The 17888-nt window shown below is 37.3% G+C and overlaps 1 protein-coding gene across 5 annotated transcripts in view; it reads left to right on the top strand.

Moving 5' to 3' along the window:
* Window positions 1-17888, top strand: part of RAP1B (RAP1B, member of RAS oncogene family) — a 43967-nt gene that overhangs the window by 16782 nt on the left and 9297 nt on the right. For 3 of the 5 annotated variants that reach the window (XM_005206449.5, XM_024991401.2, NM_175824.2), the window contains 1 exon segment: window positions 17432-17513. In XM_005206449.5, coding sequence (XP_005206506.1) covers window positions 17457-17513 — 57 coding nt within the window. In that variant the 5' untranslated portion in view covers window positions 17432-17456. 5 annotated transcript variants of the gene reach the window in all.

The raw sequence follows: 17888 nt of genomic DNA, 5'->3' as shown, positions 1-17888 counted from the left end.
ATTAACAGAGACTGTGTTTGTAAAGAAACATCTAGGGTAATGTGTGCATAGTCATTCCTGTGCAGGAATTAGCTTTTGTGTCTGTTCATGTTATGTAAATCAGAGTTTGGCTGAGAATATCTTTACTAGCAGGTGTATAACTTAAAGTGGCTACTAAAAATCCTTAGAAATTTTGTCAGCAGTTAAGCCATTGTGGGACAGAAACTATTCTGGGACATGCACTAAATAGTGTCCTTAATTTGAGGGCTAAAATAGGCTCTTTGGGGATAGTTTTTTTGGTTGTTATTCTTTTGTTATTTTTCTTGTTTTAAGAATGTGAATAGATTCCATTTGGTATTTTAGCTTTTTATGGTTCTTTTTGCTACCTTGTGAGACTTGAGGCTTATATCCTGGACCACATTGTTGTAGAAAAATTACTTGTTCCCTTAAAGCTAGTGTATCCAACATTAAGTCTTGTGTAGAAATGTAAAGAGGGATCTGGATGTTGAAAAAACGTGAGAAGACAAGAAAACAGGAACATTTACATTAAAGTTGAGAAGAGCTATATCCTTTTCACATGAGAAAGAAATCTGCCCTTTTTTGCTTATAGTAGTTTTTATTGATTTTTAATAGATACATTTTATTTTTAGGCTAGACTTTCTTTTAAAAAATACGGAACAAACACTGGCAATAGTGTCACCATAGCAGTTGTATCTGTTCCTAGAGAAATCAGAAATAGGATGTAAGGTGCTTACTCTCCCATGTAAAAAGATAAAGAGGAAAAAGACAAAGTCGAAAGACACAGTGTAGGCAAATAATTTTTATATGTTATGGTTGGTTGTACAGTACAAGCTAGTCACTTGAGTGTTTTATACTGAGAAACTCATTAAGACTAGAAGGGTTTTTGGTTTTATACAGCATTTTTTTCTGTTCCTATTTCTTTTTCTCATAAACAGGCAAAAGACTCCATCAGAGTTCATTTGATAAAGGTTGACAACTAAAATGATAAAACCTTAAAATTGAGATTTGTTGTTGTTAAGTCGCATCCGACTCTTTGTGACCCCATGGATTGCAGCACACCAGGCTTCCCTGTCCTTTACTGTTTGACAGAGTCCTTCCCTGTCTTGCAAACTCATGTCCTTTGAGTCAGTGATGCCTTCCAACCATCTCATTCTGTTGCCCCCTTCTCCTCCTGCCCTAGTCTTTCCCAGCATCAGGGTCTTTTCCAATGAGTTAGTTCTTTGCATCAGATGGCCAAATTATTAGAGCTTCAGCATCAGTCCTTCCAGTGAATATTCAGGGTTGATTTCCTTTAGGATTGACTAGTTTGATCTCCTTTAAGGGACTCTCAAGAGTCTTCTCCAGCATCACAGTTTGAAAGCATCAATTCTTCAGCACTTAGCCTTCTTTATGGTCCAAGTCTCATATCCATACATGACTACTGGAAAAACCATAGCTTTAACTGTATGGACCTTAGCTGGCAATGTGATGTCTCTGCTTTTTAGTATGCTGTCTAGGTTTGTCCTCCCAGGGAACAAGTATCTTTTAATTTCATGGCTGCAGTCACTCTCTGCTGTGACATTGGAGCCCAAGAAACTAAAGTCTCTCGCTGTTTGCATTTTTCACCATCTATTTGTCATGAAGTGATGGGACCAGATGCCATGATCTTGTTTTTTGAATGTTGAGTTCTAAGCCAGCTTTTTCACTCTCCTCTTTCACCTTCATCAAGAGGCTGTTTAGTTCCTCTATGTCCATTTGTTTGATCATGCTACATCTCATTTTCCTTTCCTCACCCATTCTAGTCTGTCCCCATGTTCTCTTGATTCTGACTTAGACATTTCCCAAGTATCCGTTCTCTTTATTCCTTCTATCACTGTCCTGACTTAAGTCGTGATCTTTTACCTGCACTAAACTATTTCCTAGAGTTCAGAAAACTAATACTCTTCTTCTGTTTTCTTTTAAAACACACATGTTCATTTTCCAGCTTGGCAACTCTTTTTTGTTTCTCAGTTTCTTACAGAATACAGGTCAGGAGTCCCCATCCTCTTTGACCTGCCACCCTTTCCCATGTACTCATGATGTAATGAATTCTCATGCTAATCTTTTTTTCCCAGAATGCCCTCATCTCCCCGTGAATCTGCCTGTGGTCTGGATTAAATATCCATTTAGGGAAACCTTGCCTAGCCATATCCTTGGTGGTGGTTTAGTCTCTCAAGTCGTGACCGACTCTTATAACCCTATGGACTGTATTCCTCCAGGCTTCCCTGACTGTGGGATTTCCCAGGCAAGAAGACTGGAGTGGGTTGCCATCTGCTTTTCCAAGGATTGGAAGAAGTGGGGATCTTCCTAGCCCAGGAATTGAACTCAGGTCTCCTGCATTGCAAGTGGTCTCTCGCAGTGTGGAAGATGTGGGTTTGGTTCCTGGAACTGGAAGATACCCTGGAAAAGGGAATGGCTACCCACTCCAGTATTATTGCTTGGAGAATTCCTTGGACAAGGAGGTTCATGGGCTGCAGTCCATGGGGTCACAAAGTGTTGGACACGACTAAGCATGTCCTTCTAGGCAGTCAGTTCTCTTCTGTGTAGTAGTATTTTGTTCTGTAAACTCTACTTGATTGTGAGCTAACACAGTACAAATGCTATAAACATTTTAAAAAGCTACTGAAATATAGCTGTCATATTTGTTTTTTCTCAAGTTTCTGGAATGCCCTGCCTCTTTATCTTTGCAATTAAGGCTAACATCTCTCATCTGGTCATGAACATTCAAGTGTGTAATAAATTAATGTTTTCCCTTCATATTTGCATCCTATATCCCACTTTTTCCACATGAGAAATAATGAGAGCCCTTATAAGGTAATGGACTGGAGAGAATGGAATTGATTTCAGAGACATCAAGGTAGAATGGATCAGACTTGGTAATGGGGTGAAAAAGAGAGACAAATGACAACTCCCTGGGGTGTACGGTTTCCTAGTATACTGTAGTGTGCTTTTGAAGCCTTTCAGGTGCTTCAGGTTTTAAGCGCTGTAGACAGCCTAGGTTAAAAAAATTTAAGTACCATTGTGTTAAGCATTTTGCGTGGAATTAGTTACTTTGTTTGAATTTTTTTTAGCTTAAAGAAGTACTATTTTTTCCCATTTTCAGATGAGGAAATGAGGCACAGAGAGGTTAAATTACATGACCAAGATCATTTAGCTAATAATAGGTGTTAGAACCAGCATTCTAACCTGGGTGATCTAAAATCTGTGCTCTTTAACTGTTGTTATATTTTCCTATTTTACCTTTGGTTTTTTTCCAATTTAAAATATAGTTAACTAAGGCCTCTTAGTTATGTGTATGTATGGAATTCTAAGATATGTAGCAAATAATAAAGCCAGTGTCCACACTGCGTTACCTAAATTCAGTTCGGCAAGCACAGCAAATCTTTGAGTCATTATGTATGCCTGTAGAATTTACAATTTACAGCTAGATCTGACAAGAGGTAAAAAGCTGACAGGTAATTTTTAGGACATGTCCGAGGACCTGGGGGGCCAGGGGGGACACAAATCCAGCTGATAGAAACTAATAAGGTGATCTTGAGCCCCCATTAATTTATTCTTGCCTGCTTTTGAAACATTGTTGGGGTCTCCTTTTTTTGTGATTTTTTTTTTTTTTGGTTCACTTAACTGCCCTGCTCATGTATTGACAAGAAATCTATTACGATTTCTTTATGTGGTTCTTCTGCAGTTGTCAGATTACTAATAGTTATACTCTAGTTAGTATATTCTCTCAGAGATGTCATCAGGTACTGAACTGAAAGGAAATGCAGTAAAAAGTTCAGTAATAAAACTGGAAACAGCTTAAATTGCACATCATAGTGTATGTTGAAATAAGCTTCATTTACAGACAATATTAATCCATGAAAAGTGTGAAAGGAAGAATTTTTTTCCTCTTGTGAAGTGTTATAAATACGGTCAGGCTAGAGAAAATGCTATGAACAGTTTGATGGTCTGCAAATTCTGTGCTTGAGTAGATTTAGAAATCTAGTTTACAAAAAAGGCCTTTTTCTTGGTGGAGTATAAAATTAGTAAGATTGCAAACATTTTCCATTTGTCCTCTCATATCAGTAGTATTTGTTTTTAAGTTACTGTTTATTTTGCAGTTCCCTGTTAGTAGTTGTTTGGTTTTGTTTGTTTGGGAGGGTGTTTTGTTTTTTGGCTGTGTTGTGAGATATGTAGGATCTTTGTTCCCCTACCAGGAATCGAACCGTGCCCCTGCACTGGGGGTGCAGAGTCTTAACCACTGGACCTTTCAGTTCCAGAAGCTCCAGATGTTTTATTTTTAAGAGACGGTATGAGTTAGTGGTTGGACATCTTAATTTTTCCTCCAAAAAGATAATTTTTTAATCTACTCAGAAGTTTTGTACTCTAACATTGTGTCTAAAAGATTAGTCCAGATTCTTTCAACATTTGAATTAGTTAATTTTATTTAAGAGTGAGAAGAGGGCACAGTAATCCTCTTTAGCTACTAAAATACTACTTTGGGAGTAGGAGGCAGAAAGGAGAAATCAAATATCTCTTCCAGAAAGTGTTCAGTGGGAGAGGTAGTGTCACTTGACTTTAGGAACCAGTAGTTAAGTGTTTTTACTTAGCCCTTTATAGTTTAAAATCACAGAATTTCAAATGGGAGTGGGGTAGGGGTATGAAGGGAGGGTTGTAGCTAAACAACTTGAGGATAGGAAAATAACTTGAATTACCAATGTTTTAGTAGACTTTTATTTATTTTTAATTGGAGGATAATTGGTTTACAATGTTGTGTTTGTTTCTGCCTTACATCAGCATGAATCAGCCACAGGTATATGTATGTCCCCTCCCTCTTGAACTTCTGTCCCATCCTCTACCACCCTTCTTGGTTGTCACAGAACATTTGGTTGAGCTCCCTGTGTCACACAGCAATTTTGGGAGAATTTTAATTTGATTGTAGCTATTGGACACAACTGAGCAACTTCACCTTCTTTCTTTCACTTTCTTATAACCTACTTTCTACATTTATTAATGAGATTGATTTAAAGAACAAGATTATATAGAGTTGCTGCTGCTGCTAAGTCACTTCAGTCGTGTCCGACTCTGTGCGACCCCATAGAAGGCAGCCCACCAGGCTCCACTGGAGTGGGTTGCCATTTCCTTCTCCAATGCATGAAAGTGAAAAGTGAAAGTGAAAGTAAGAGTTGCTCAGTCGTGTCCAACTCTTAGCGACCCCATGGACTGCAGCCTACCAGGCTCCTCCTCCATGGGATTTTCCGGGCAAGAGCACTGGAGTGGGGTGCCATTGCCTTCTCCGATTATAGAGTTAAGAGCAGGCAAGTGTCTCTGGAACCCAAAAGTTGTTGGTTTTCGTACTGTTCCTGCTGTAGGGCATTTTGTTTTCAACTGAAGTTACAGTTCCTACCGGACAAGTATAAGAAACTAATTTTTTTTAATTGAATTTTTGAGATATATGCCCAGAGCATCTCATGTATGTATGTATGTATTTTTTTGGCTGCCCTGCATGGCATGCAGGATCTTGGTTCCCCAACCAGGGATTGAGCCTGTGTCCCCTGCAGTGGAAGTGCAGAGTGTTAACCACTGGACCACCAGGGAAGACCCTTAATTTGTGTTTAATGTCAGGATTTGTGTAATTCATTTTCCATTGGAATTCATGATAATCTGTCAACAACTAATGAACTTAAATGGCATTTTATCTAAAAATAGTTAACTTGTTGCTACTGCTGCTAAGTCACTTCAGTCGTGTCCAACTCTGTGCGACCCCATAGGCGGCAGCCCACCAGGCTCCCCCGTCCCTGGGATTCTCCAGGCAAGAACACTGGAGTGGGTTACTATTTCCTTCTCCAGTACATGAAAGTGAAAAGTGAAGGTGAAGTCGCTCAGTCGTGTCCGACTCTTCGAGACCCAGTGGACTGCAGCCTACCAGGCTCCTCCGTCCATGGGATTTTCCAGGCAAGGGTACTGGAGTGGGGTGCCATTGCCTTCTCCGAGTTAACTTGTTAGTGGCCTTTAAAAATTTTTTAATATTTCTTTCCTTTGCTGAAATGAATTATTAGTCTTTAAGTCATTCTTTTGACAAACATTTCTGAACCAAATAGGGAACACCAAAATAAATACGGTAATGACTAAACATTTAAGGCTTTTATAGACAATATGTGTTCTTATTTAACCTGCCCATTAACTCTGTGAAAATTGGAATCACTGTTTTATAGGTAAAACACAAGCCTAGAAATCAGTGAAAACTCACTGGTAAATTGAATAAGTAGCCAGTTTTCTAGATCTTCTTATTTCTGGAATCCATGTTTTACAACCCTGGACTGCAAAGGTAGTATAGTTTTTACTTTTATGGTATAAGGAGAAGTTAACTTTGGTCCTCAAACTTAGCTAAATGACTTCCTTATTGATAACTGAATTGGCCATAGTTGACTAAGGAAAGTTGCTAAAAATGTCAGTTGAGTATTTGTTTGGTTTCATCTTCTTAAAATATAGGATTGTTTTATTAAAACATAGGTCCATCATTTAAAAAAAAAAAAAGAATATGTGTTTGCTTTTCAAGATAATCTTGATTTCAAGCATTTTCATGGTAACTTTATGGATACAATTTTGTTACTGGATTAATATAAACAAAGTTTACCAAGTTCCTTTGGTTTGATGGTGTATTGTATTTTATCTGGAATAGAAGTAAAGCAGTCTTTAATTAAAATCCATTATTCAGTGTTTTATCGGTCACCCTGGTGACATTTGGTCCCTACTCCACATTTTTGCATATTTTATATGTAAACTTTCCTCTTGCAACGACCTTTTGCTTCTTTTTATATTTTACTTCCCAGTCTTAATCCTTGTAATCAATATGTATAATCCTGTACAACCAATCTCTTCATTTGGGTTGATAGTTGAAGTATATTTCCTGAGGGAGAACCTCATGCCTAGGCCCTAGTCTTAAATTAGTTTGAAAGAACCCTTGATTGACCTCACAAAACATTTTGGACTAGCATGCCAGAAGGAAGAAGAAAATGTATCTTGCCTTGGTGCCCAGTAGTATTGATAGATAGGACAGCAAATGAACAGGAAGATTGTCCTTATTGTTTCGAGCCTTTTTATTTAGCTTTATCTGGATTGTATTTGAAAGATAATTCTAAAATGTCTATAATATTAAGCCTCCATTATGTAGTTAGGAAAAAAATATTTACATTATCATTAAATTTTATTACCAAAACAGAATTTCACAGTTGGCCCTTGAATAGCGTGAAGGTTTGGCAGACAAAAATTCAAGTATAACTTTACAGTCAGCCCTCAGCATCCAAGGAGTCAGCCCACCTCCAGTTGTGTGATACAGATTTATTTTCTTAAATAAGTGGACCCACATGGTTCAAACCCATGTTGTTCAATGGACAGTGATATATCATTTTATACTAATTAAGAAGGAGTATAACAGTAGGATACTTTAAAAAAAATTATTTCTCTTTATAATTCTTCAAAACTTGATGTAACAATACATTTTGGAATTGAAAGGGACCTTAGAGTTCATTTTGTCCAGAAGTAAAAAAAAATACTGGTGACCCAGAGTCCAGATCTCCATAATTTTAAGTGTGTTGGTTTTCACAATATTCACAGTTTTTAGATTTGGAATGACTTTAGCTGTATAAGTGTTCACTTTATTTGGCCATAATCCACACTATTCGCTAATAGTAACACCTTGCTCCTGGAGGCGTTTACATGCCTACAACTTTTAAAATAGAGCCACGCCTCTTAAATCAAAAGATAATATTGCTTTCTACAACCTTTTGTTTCCTCTTAGAAAGCAAAACAAGAGAGTGTATAATCAAGTTCTACAGTATTTGATGCAGCCTGTCAGAAAGAGGAGCAGTCACTATGGGCTGAGATGGTGTGAAAATACTTCAGATGTTTCTGACGTTACCCTCCTAAGGACTGCATCCCAAGTATGTGTGAGTCAGGAACATTCTGTCCTGGTCCATGTGTTATTTTTTCCTACAGTGAAGGATAACAATGAATATTCTCCTATATAGAGTTAGCAAAGAAAATCACCAAGGGGCATTTTGTGCATATTGAATAATGCTACCTCATAAGACCAACTGTGTTTGAAAAGTGACAGTGAAGTCGCTCAGTCATGTCCAACTCTTTGCGACCCCAGGGACGGTAGCCTACCAGGCTCTGCCGTCCATGGGATTTTCCAGGCAAGAGTCCTGGAGTGGGATGCCATTGCCTTCTCCAGGGGACCTTCCCAACCCAGGCATCGAACCTGGGTCTCCTGCATTGCAGACAGATGCTTTACCGTCTGAGCCACCAGAAATCCCATTTATACCCCAAATAGCAAAGGAAGGAAGGACATTGAAGTCTTGAGCTCTCTTGTGGATCCTAAACAAATGTCTATAACTATCTCAAATCCAAATTTAAGTTCAGCCACAAATTAATTGAACATCACCCCACCAAAGATGTTGATTTAAAAATACTGAGCAGAACAAAGCCTGATTGATAGTCTTTTGTTGAAAAATAGGATTTTATATCAATTTGTTGAAATGATTGAGTACTGAGCTAAATAGTACTTTGACTTTAAGTCCTTCATTACCACCCTGATTAAAATAATCTCTCCATTCCTTGCTATCTCCCTTAATTAGTTCTATAGTTTTTTCTCCATAGTACTTGTCAAATTACCATGTTTTATATTGATTTTATTTGTCTCAAACCACCACCCCCCCAGCTGTAAATTTTGGGGGCAGGGTATTTTATTCACTGCTTTATTCTGTTTGCCTGGAACAAAGCCTAACATGTAGAAGGTACTCATATATGCATGTTGAATATTGAGTGCTATAATACAGTAATCTCTATAGAAGGTGTTATTTCTTAGATTTTCTTTTTTAATTCTCAGGTTTTAGCACAATTCTCTGTTCTGAGTAGGTCTTCAGTATATGTCAACATGAACTAAAGAGCCAAGAGGTTTTTTACTGCATCTGTTTTTCATTTTGTAATGTTGTTTAAAGTTTCCTTGGTGTTTTTTGTTTGCTTGCTTGTTTGACTGCATCAGGTCTCAGTTGTGGCGCATGGGATCTTGATTGTGTCATGTGTGATCTTTTGTTGGGGCACGCGGACTCTAGTTGTGGTGCATGGGCTCAGTAGTTTCTGCAGGTGGGCTCTCTAGTTGTGGCGTGTAGGCTTAGTTGCTCCATGGCATCTGGGATCTTAGTTCCCCCACCAGGAGTCAAACCCATGTTCCCTGCACTGCAAGGCAGACTCTAACCACTGGACCACCAGGGAAGTCCCTCCCCAATGATTTTTAGATTTATAATCTTGTAGATCTTAATTAGGGGCAGTAATATCTGACCTTGGGTGTGCCCTGAGTCTTATTAATGAAGAATATTATATGCAACGTGTGTGTGTATGCACACGTATGTGTGCAGTCTCAGTCATGTCTGACTCTGTGACCCCATGGACTGTAATTCACCAGGCTCCTCTGTCCATAGAATTTTCCAGGCAAGAATAGTGAAGTGGGTTGACATTTCCTACTCCAGGGTATCTTCCTGACCCAGGGATCAAACCAATATCTCTTGCGTCTCCTGCATTGATAGGTAGGTGGGTTCTTTACCACTGCACCATGTGGGAAGCCCATTATATGTAATACAGAATAGTAAATATTTTTATCAATATTTTATAATAATTATTCATTGTGAGTTGAGTGATTGGCTAAACTTGGCATTTGTGAGTTTGTATTGGCCACCTTTTTTCCCCTGGTTTTATTGAGATAAAATTGGTATACAGCACTGTAAAAGTTTCAGGTGTTCAGCATAATGAATTGACTTAGATACACTGTGAAATGATTACCACAAGTTAGTGAACATCCATTGTCTCATATACATAGAAAATTAAAGTGTTTTTCCTTGTAATGAGATCTCTTAAGATTTACTCTGTTAAGAACTTTTATATAACATAAGCAGTGTTAGTTTTATTTATACTACCTTTATACCTTCTGACTGCCTTCGTGTACTCCCCCCCCTTTTTTTAATTCCAACAGATTTCACCATTTTTAAGTTATAATAACATGCTACAATTACAAGACAACTCCATGACTCGTTTTTCACCTTCTGGCTTTCATTTTCATTTGTGTATTATAAATTTACTGTTTATTAGTAATAAAACTGTCAGAAGAAAACTACATCTTAAAATGATTCAAAATACTGATAGATTAGTATATGTTAATATATATATATATTACATTTTGTATTGACAGCGAGAGTTTCCTGTAAGATACATTCCAGTTTCAGAGATGTTAAAATATATTTTAAAAATGCCTCTTAGATTTTAGTAGAATATAGTAAGTATAGCGAAATTTATAATATAGTTCAGTTAGTTTTTAACATAACGTATTCCAAACTGGTTGTAGTAATAGGAGGACTAAATTATGGATGGAAACCCACATATGATTGGAAAATAGTTTTAGCCTATGCATTGTATCTTTTTGCCTACCTAGAAGAAACTTTCTATTAATAAACTAGACAAAAACTGAATAGCAGTGCTCCTCCTACTTTCTTAGTGTTTTATTAAACTAGTAGGTAAAAGGGTAGAGCAGTGATTCTCAGATGAGGGAACATCAGTTCTGCTACACTGTATCGAGCAGTAGCCCAGACCATTGCTATTACAATTATTTTTAAAGCTATCTTTTACTGATTATTACTATGTGCAAGGACTCTTGAGGGAAATTACCACATTTCATATGCCAGTCATTGTTTGAGGTTCTGGGGATATAATAAAGGACAAACATTGTCATTTTTGTGGAGTTTACGTTCTTGTATATCCATCTCACAACCTTACCGAATAGGCATTACTGTCTCCATTTTCCCTGTAAGGAAAGTGAAGCTCTAAAAGGTTTCATGACTTGCCAAAGATTATACAAAATCAGGATTTAAAATGTAGATGCTATGAACCACTGTTCATAGCATGACAGCTATGCTGTCAAAATTGTCCTTCTTTGGGGTTCAGTGAATGAGAACAATTGTTTTCAGTGACTCAAACAACAATTATCATAACCCCTTTGAAATTCTGATATAACTCTACCCATCTTAAAATTATGCATGAAATTTTGAAAACTGAACTAATGGCCATTGCCAACCAGTCGGATTTGGCATTCATAATGAAATCCTCTTTTTATCTTTGGCTTAGAATCTGTAAACAGTTTTCAAAGCTGGTGTAGTATAAGGCACAGATTTGAAAAATAGGTATTAGTTCCAGTCTTGGCTTTTTTATTTTATTTTTTTTAAGGAAAATACTATCCAAAGAGTTGGTACTTAGTAGGATTTAAATAAAAATATTTTGCTTTTTTGTCCATATAAGGAAACATTGGCAAAAAAATTAATGAAAGAGGATGACTTAACTTCATTTGTGGTTCCTTCTTATCAGTGTTCTTGTTAGAAAGCTGCTTATTAGTAAGTTAAATGTGTTTTGTCACTGTGTTTTTGTATTTGAAAGTCTGTTGATAATTTTCATATTTCCTACTTGAAAATTTGAAAAGTTTTCAATTTCTTGTGAACTTAGGGCTCTGCAGTTAAAATTCTTGTTTGTGTTACTAAAATTAAATTGATAAGTGTTATTTATAATTTCCACAAGCTGGAAACAAACCAAATATCCATGAGCTGGTGAATGGATAAAGATAATATGATCTATATCCATACTATGCTTTTTATCAATAATAAATAGAAGGAACAAATTACTAATAAAGCAGTAATGTGGGTGAACCTGTCTCATTCTAGCAATAAGTAATACTATGGATAAATGAAGCAACTGGGAAGAAAGAAGGACCCTAGTCATCTCATTAAGAAATGTAATTCCCAGAAATGTTTACTTTTTATAGTATGTACAAGTGTCCTCTTTCACAGCTTGCCATTTCTTAGAAAATAAAAACCTTTTGGTTTAGTTTTTCTTTCTAGCTTGTTTACTTTGTGAGGATCTCTGAAAATGCTCAACTACTGTAGAGTTTCCAGTTTTTCATTTTCAGTTTCCTGTTCAGGTCTTTAGACCATTTACAGAAAGAAAGAACATGTTTCTCTTTCAAATTTCCTGAAGTTAATTTTTTAATTTTGTTTCCTGTGTTCATTTTGTTTATAGTTTTAAATGTTGACCAATCTACCCCTGAAATAGTATATTTCCTAAATAGATTTTTCTTCTCTCGAGGCCAGTTTTTTTTAATGTGCTGGACTGTTTGAATCTGGTCTTTACTGTCCTGCTCTTAATCTCTTTCTTCTATGATAAAATTAAGTACTTAGTAATTCAGTTGGGATTCTACAACAAATTTCTGTTTGTCTACCTGAGATTTAGAAAAATCTTTAAACATTACTCCAACTAAACTCTAGACCAGTTTTTAAATTCAGTTTCTACAGCTCTGACTTCTTTCTACTCTAGCAATTTAAGAGATTTCTTTGCTAAAAAACTGTCAAGAAAGGTAGTGCATTTCAGTGGTATGGTCAAGGAGTAAGTGGAATAGAAAGGCATTTTGGGAAGTATAAAAAGACAAATGTTCAGAGAGGGTAGGTTTCCAAAGGTTTGAGCAGGGGAGTAAAGGAAGGCTGTCTTAGTCATCTTATTTTGAATCTTTGGAATACCAATTAGAGGAGTTGATTATTGAATGTTATTTTTTTCTCATAATTTTTGTGTTTATAATTCCTTTGAAAGTGTTAATTTTTACATTTTAAAAGTTGGCCGTAAGTCCTGTTGTTACGCTGTATGTAGTTGTCAAAGTCCCCATTTTTGTAATTTACCGATGTAAGTGCAAGAGTCAAAAGATTATATTGGAAGTTTATAAAAGACACAGAAGTTTTTCCTAGAAAAGGTATGGCCTTGACAAATAAGAAAGAGATCACTAGAGTCAAAAAAAAAAAGGTGTTGGGGTAATTAACTGGAAAGAGATACATTGGGAACTGTTTGGATAATGGAAGTGTTTTAAATGTTAATGAGAGATGTGTTTGAGGTTGGAGGGTATTGTCATATGCCAAAATTCATTTAACTGTATGCTTAAGATCTACTTGTTTACTGGATGTAAATTATTCCTCAATATGATATAAAATGAAAATGAAAGTAAGTGAAAGTAAAGGTCGCTCAGTTGTGTCTGACTCTTTGCGACACCATGGACTGTATAGTCCATGGAATTCTCCAGTCCAGAATACTGGAGTGGGTAGCCTTTCCCTTCTCCAAGGGATCTTCCCAACCCAGGGATCGAACCCAGGTCTCCTGCATTGCAGGTGGATTCTTTACCAGCTGAGCCATAAGGGAAGCCCAAGAATACTGGAGTGGGTAGCCTATCCCTTCTCCAGGGTATCTTCCCAACCCAGGAATCAAACCGAGGTTTCCTGCATTGCAGGCGGATCTTTACCAACTGAGCTATGAGGGAATATGATATGATATAAGTGTGCTTTTAATTTTTTTTTCCGTTGAGGCATTTTATTTTCATATTTGTATTATCCCTAGAAAAAGAATCCCAGGAATTTCTCTCCTGTGTTTTTATCTTGCTTCTTCATGGTCCGTGATGCCAGCTGAAGTTGTCAGTTCAGTGAAACCATACTGACAGGTTAGGAGCATATTATTCTGCCATTTTTCTAGATATTTTAGTGGCACCTCAAATCTAGGGGCTGATCACTCCACACTTGTTTGACCTGCCTGTGAGGTTCACAACAGTTTTCTCAACCCTGCAATCATTGATTTCAAATTCACTAGTGTAATCATCGGAGAAGGTGATGGCACCCGACTCCAGTACTCTTGCCTGGAAAATCCATGGACGGAGGAGCCTGGTAGGCTGCAGTTTATGGGGTCCCTAAAAGTCGGACACGACTGAGCAACTTCACTTCCACTTTTCACTTTCATGCATTGGAGAAGGAAATGGCAACCCACTCCAGTGTTCTTGCCTGGAGTATCCCAGGGACAGCGGAGCCTGGTGGGCTGCCGTCTATGGGGTCGCACAGAGTCAGACACAACTGAAGCGACTTAGCAGCAGCAGCAGTGTAATCATGCTTCATTATCATATTAGCACAGACGCTGACTGGAGCAAGCCTAGTAAGAAGCTGGCACTTGCCTCTCCTTTCAGCATTATTGATGCTCTTGAGAACATCAACTGGGACTTTCGTGTGCACCATTATAGCAGCACAGAAAGAGTTTAAAAAATTCTTTTTAACAAAAGTGTTCTTACAAACAGATCTTCAGGTCTCTTGACCAAGCAGAAGTTAGGAAGGTGCCCCATAATTAGCCCCACAGTTCATGACCCTGTAATGCTGTCATGAAAGTGAGTGACCCACGGTGAAGTTTGGCCCATCACTCACCTTTGCCTAAATTGGTCACTGATTGTACTCATCTTCAACCTTTAGTGCTTGGGGCCAGTTTGAATTTCACTGGAGGCTTTTCAGACCCACGTGTCCATCCATTCCAAACAGCTCTCCTTTATACAGTGAATGTAAACAAAACAGTTCAGGACAAAACAGAACATGAGACAAAATTTTGCACAAGTAGACTAACAAAAAACAAAGCAAGTAGCTGAAGAATTATGAACTAATGGCAAAAATATGTATTAAATAGTACACTCCAGGCCAAAATCAAAAGCCTAAATTGCCTTATACAAAAACCTACTTGGTATAAATCCTAGAATAACAGATTTAACAGTGTGAGTTCAAGGGACTGATTGGAGCGCCCATCATTGTCGTTACTGACTCATGTGATAGCAAAATCTAAGAACAAACAAGTTGAACACAGGCAGCCCATTCAGTACGCTTGTTTGTCTGAGGGCATCATTTGGAGTGATGCCAGCTGAGGATCTTAAGTGGACTATCAAAGAATGAGCAACACCATTCAATAGCTGAAGTTATTGATTACTTAAGGAAAAGCTACCCTGGTCTGATATTGCCTGCCCTGAACAGAGCAGACTACTAGTCTTACAGAGTCTTTAGGGAATTTCAAAGTCCAAAGATCCACAAACTTTCAAAGGCAGGAATGAATGAATTACCAACTGTAAAAGCAGTGTCAGTCAAGTGAGACAGTTGCTGATTGTTGGCATTTTGCTGGGTGTTCACTGAAGTCTCTCTCTCTTTTTTTTAAGTTATAACAATTGCAAAGAAGTGAATCAAAAAGTGGCACAGCCCAGCTACCTAAAGGATAAAAGATGCAGGGAAATAAGTCTGTTTGTGTTAAAGTTAATTGATTTGCTCTTTGGGATGCTGTTTAGTAAATAATTGACCCCAAAGTTACCATGTTCCCTCTAGCTGGGTTAAGAAACACAAATTTGAAGGTGTCTTTCATTAGAGTCCTAAGTTTATTCTTAAATATTTCTCAAATATTAATGTAGGTCTGTGTGGTTGGATAATGTCTACATGGAACTGGATAGAATTACCACCTAAGTAATCCTATTTTTAAATGACTTTAAAATAAATAAATCTGACTTCAGCTACACATTTACAGAAAACAACTTATTTGTCATAAATTAAATGCACACTACCATGTGGGATATTCTTGAAACTGAAAGGTGGTTCAACTTTTATTTAATATCTTTTTTCATGAAATATCTGGTAAGAACTGTGCAGTTCACAAAAATTAAGGAGACAGTGTTCCAGGACTGGAGAGAAGTGTTTAGGAATGATAAGTTCACTAAGTTTAGAAATAAAATATAGCAACTAGTAAGTGGGAAAGTTAGCAACTGACTTTTTTGGTATTTTTTTAATTTGGTCTCTTCGAGCTCCCCCCATCCCCACCCCCCAATTAAGGAATGGAGAAAAATATAGTACGTGATCTATGTATTTAAAGGCACAAGTGAAGGAGAAATTTTTGAAAAGTCGTCCTTGGTATTAAACACGGCATCCTAAGGAGAAATAAAAGGATGGCATGTAGTAGTAGTGTTCGTTGCTCAGTCGTGTCCTGTCCTTTGGCAACCCCATGGACTGTAGCCCTGTTCGAGGCTCCTCTGTCCATGGAATTCTCCAGGCAAGAATACTGAAGTGGATTGCCACTTCCTTCTCTGGGGGATCTTCCCAACCTAGGGATCGAACCCAGGTCTCCTGGGTCTTCTGCGTTGCTGGGAGATTCTTTTACCATCTGAGCTACCAGATAGATAAAGCACAGGATTTCTTCCAAGAGTATGGACCAGAAGGAAAGAACATATAAAGAGGTTTAATACAAAGAAATATGTCAAAGTGAGCCCATCATTAATTGACTGACATTCAGAAGTAAGAGGCTATCAATAATAGGCTGATCACAGAAGCATATTCACTAAAGTAAATGGTTATTGGTGGGTTAAATGTGTTCAGACCAGTCCTGGTATTGTGTTACTATAAGTAAAGAACTGTCATCTCTTGATTGAAGAGGATTTAAAGCCTGGTCTGGTGGCTACTTTTGTACCATAGCCACTGGCAAATTGTTATTTTTTTCCCTAGAAATGTGGGAGCTTTGTATTCTCATGTTATTCCCCATCCTGGAAACTTTCAGGAGCTTCTTTCTCTCTCAATAGTAAGCTGAAATTTTAAAATGATGAGCCTTGCTATGGATTGTTTCTTTTGGGTTTTATGTTTATTTTATTTCCCCTGTTTCATCATACCGAACACTCAGTAGACTTTTATCGGTCTGGACACTCATGTTCTTGAGATTTACTTTTGATTCTCTCTGCCACCCCAACCACACACCACCCTCAACCTTCTCTCACACACACACGCACACAAACTTCAGTAATAGATATTTGGTCAACTTTCTCTGCTAACTCATTTACCATTTATGTATCTCAGAGGCCAGCAAGTTTTTTCTGTGAATGCTTCATATTAATAGTAAATATTTTAGACTCTGTGGACCAGATAGCTTCTGTTATAAGGACTTAACTCTGCCATTACAAGACAGCAGCCACAGACAATACACAAATGAATGGATGTGGCTGTATTTCAGTAAAGCTTTATGTACAAAAACAGGGGGTTGGATTTGTTTGCAAATCCCTCGTCTGTCCTGTTCATCTTTACCAGAAAGTTAGCTCAGTTGAGGGCAGGAATTTTATTTGCTGTTCATTGGGGATATCCTTGTACTTAGTAGACCTCAAGTACTTGTGATTCAGGATTACAGGTGGTTCAGAAAAGAGATAACATGTCTATCACTGCCATCTTTTAGCCAACAGAATGCCCCTTAATGCAGTTTTTCAGTGCCCCCCCTTTTTTCTTGATAGAGTATTTTATAGTAACTGAATATAGGATAGGACTAAGAATCACGTCTAGAATTCTGCAATTTCTTTCTTGTGATGTTTTATAAAGAGCCCTACCAGTAGCATCTTTTAGTAAGTTTGTTTATGAAATGCTCCATCTTGGTATGGTATAGTAGTCATTTTAAATAAATGCTTGAATGTTTTGTTTATATAAGAGGCACATGAATGCAAAGATATTACTTAAGAATTCTTTTTTTTTTTTTTCTTAATAAGGTACTAGCTTTTACAAGTTTGCACCATGCGTGAGTATAAGCTAGTCGTTCTTGGCTCTGGAGGCGTTGGAAAATCTGCTCTGGTAAGACATTCTCACTGTACCCAAGCTATTCACTCTTAAGACATGTTCTTTTTCTGTTGAATGTTAGGGTTTGCTTATTTTTTTTGTTAAGGTGAAATCTCATTGATTTTAGAAGTAATATATTTTTCTTATAATTTAGTCAACTTTTAGTTGTATCTGAGTAGATCATATTCTCTCTTCAACATGGGCTCCAGACCAGAATACAATTTGGACTTAAGCCCAGTTTGGACTTCAGCACATACAAGCCTATGTCTGTCTGCATTTCAGAGCAAGATAGAAATAAATTTTGGTCCATTTCATTGTGAGTCGGCTTAAAATATAAATTTTATGTTATAAAAATTGAATAACTATATTTTTAAAACTTTTTTCAAAGTT

This window comes from Bos taurus, chromosome 5 (genome assembly GCF_002263795.3).
Source record: "Bos taurus isolate L1 Dominette 01449 registration number 42190680 breed Hereford chromosome 5, ARS-UCD2.0, whole genome shotgun sequence".
Classification (NCBI taxonomy): domain Eukaryota; kingdom Metazoa; phylum Chordata; class Mammalia; order Artiodactyla; family Bovidae; genus Bos; species Bos taurus.
This window is presented reverse-complemented; position numbering and strand designations above follow the sequence as displayed.